Source organism: Plasmopara halstedii (genome assembly GCF_900000015.1).
Source record: "Plasmopara halstedii genome assembly, contig: Scaffold_2904, whole genome shotgun sequence".
Lineage (NCBI taxonomy): Eukaryota > Oomycota > Peronosporomycetes > Peronosporales > Peronosporaceae > Plasmopara > Plasmopara halstedii.
This window is the reverse complement of record NW_020189809.1, coordinates 1,430,571-1,431,973: the sequence shown is the minus strand read 5'-3', so window position 1 is coordinate 1,431,973 and position 1,403 is coordinate 1,430,571. Positions and strand designations below refer to the sequence as shown.

The 1,403-nt window shown below is 43.6% G+C and overlaps 1 protein-coding gene across 1 annotated transcript; it reads right to left on the bottom strand.

Moving 5' to 3' along the window:
- Window positions 1-733: 733 nt before the first annotated feature.
- Window positions 734-1,218, bottom strand: PHALS_05720 (atp synthase assembly protein atp10; the record flags this gene model as incomplete). The annotated part of the gene is made up of 2 exons (XM_024719309.1): window positions 734-827; window positions 899-1,218. The coding sequence occupies 2 exons, from the start codon at window positions 1,216-1,218 to the stop codon at window positions 734-736; spliced, it is 414 nt and encodes a 137-aa protein (XP_024584621.1).
- Window positions 1,219-1,403: the final 185 nt, after the last annotated feature.

Here is a 1,403-nt window from a genome sequence, read left to right as displayed (position 1 = left end):
TCCGTCAATCGCAACCGCCAGACATCATTATACTGCACTGCTGGAACGCTACTCCTAATCGTGGCATCATCTGTCTCCGCAACCAAAAGTGAAAGTCCTCCAAATATGATGAATTCGCTCACAGCAGAGTTTGTATGCAAAAGTCCAGCATGGTGAAAACGACTCGTAGGTCGATTTTCTCCAACTAGAACCTCGGCCCATTGTCTATTGACAAGGTCGAACACCCACGTATCGTTATGTTCGATATCTTCATTAGCTGCATTGGTACTAATACCTCCAAAAACATACAAATTATCTTCAAAGACGATGGTACTATGAGCAGAACGTCTCATGGGCTGCACAGAAGCCGATCCATACGATGTGCTCCAGAATTGTGTCCATTGTCCTGAAATGGCTGGACTTTCCACTTCTGACATGATTTCAGTCAAATTTGGATTTCGAGAATCTGCAAGAACGTTCGTTAGGAAGCAGTCCTGAATGAGCTCGACAAAATGCAATAGAACCAAACTAAAATGAGTGACCAAGCTTGTCGTTAAATTATAACTTGAGTTTATAATTAGAGGAACATCTCTGACTGATTTCTCCGCAACAAATTCGTGTACTGTTCTATATGCGTAACGCCAGACTAAGGGCTCTATCAATTCCACTACATTATTCTGCACGTCTTGCTCTTGATAATGAAGATATCTGTCTATATTTCGCCATTTGTAAGAATCCCTCACAACACGTCTGCTTAACGAGCACGTGATTGACTGCTCTGCTCCAATAACTGTTTCGTCACTTTGGCTAATCTATCTAATTCCACCGTCGTTGCTGGGCCCCCGGCACTACAAGAGAATAAACCATAAAACTACATTAAGCCCAAGACACAACTATACAAGAAGTCAACTTTACGTACATCCAACGAACTCGTCCTTTACTATCCACTAAATGTGCATAGCCCACAAAACTATTATCGAGCGCCATGACAGTCCGGAACTCGTCGCAACGTCCAAAGTGCGTAAAAGTCGTAGCATGCAACTCTTTTGGTATCTTATCTTGCAAGCCACGCGTAATGCTTCCACTCACATATTTCATGTACCATTCCTCAATCACGTTTAGCGTGATTGTTTTCACTTTGCTATTCAATTTGTCACTTCTGTCCACAAACGCGGCTGTAAAGCCATCCCGCCATGCCGGTAGCATGTCCAAACCATAGTTTTTGAAACATGTGAGCATGAGTGTAGCTTTTCCGTGGGTCACAATGCGCTGGATGTCCACGTGCTTGCCGTCTAACGTCTTCACCTTCAAAGACGGAACATGCTTGGCCTTATTCACCTCAAAAAGCTTCTCACTTCCCTCCAGCACCTTACCGTTCGTGTCGTTGAGTTGCTTAAATTCTGCAAATGTGTTAGGACGGTACT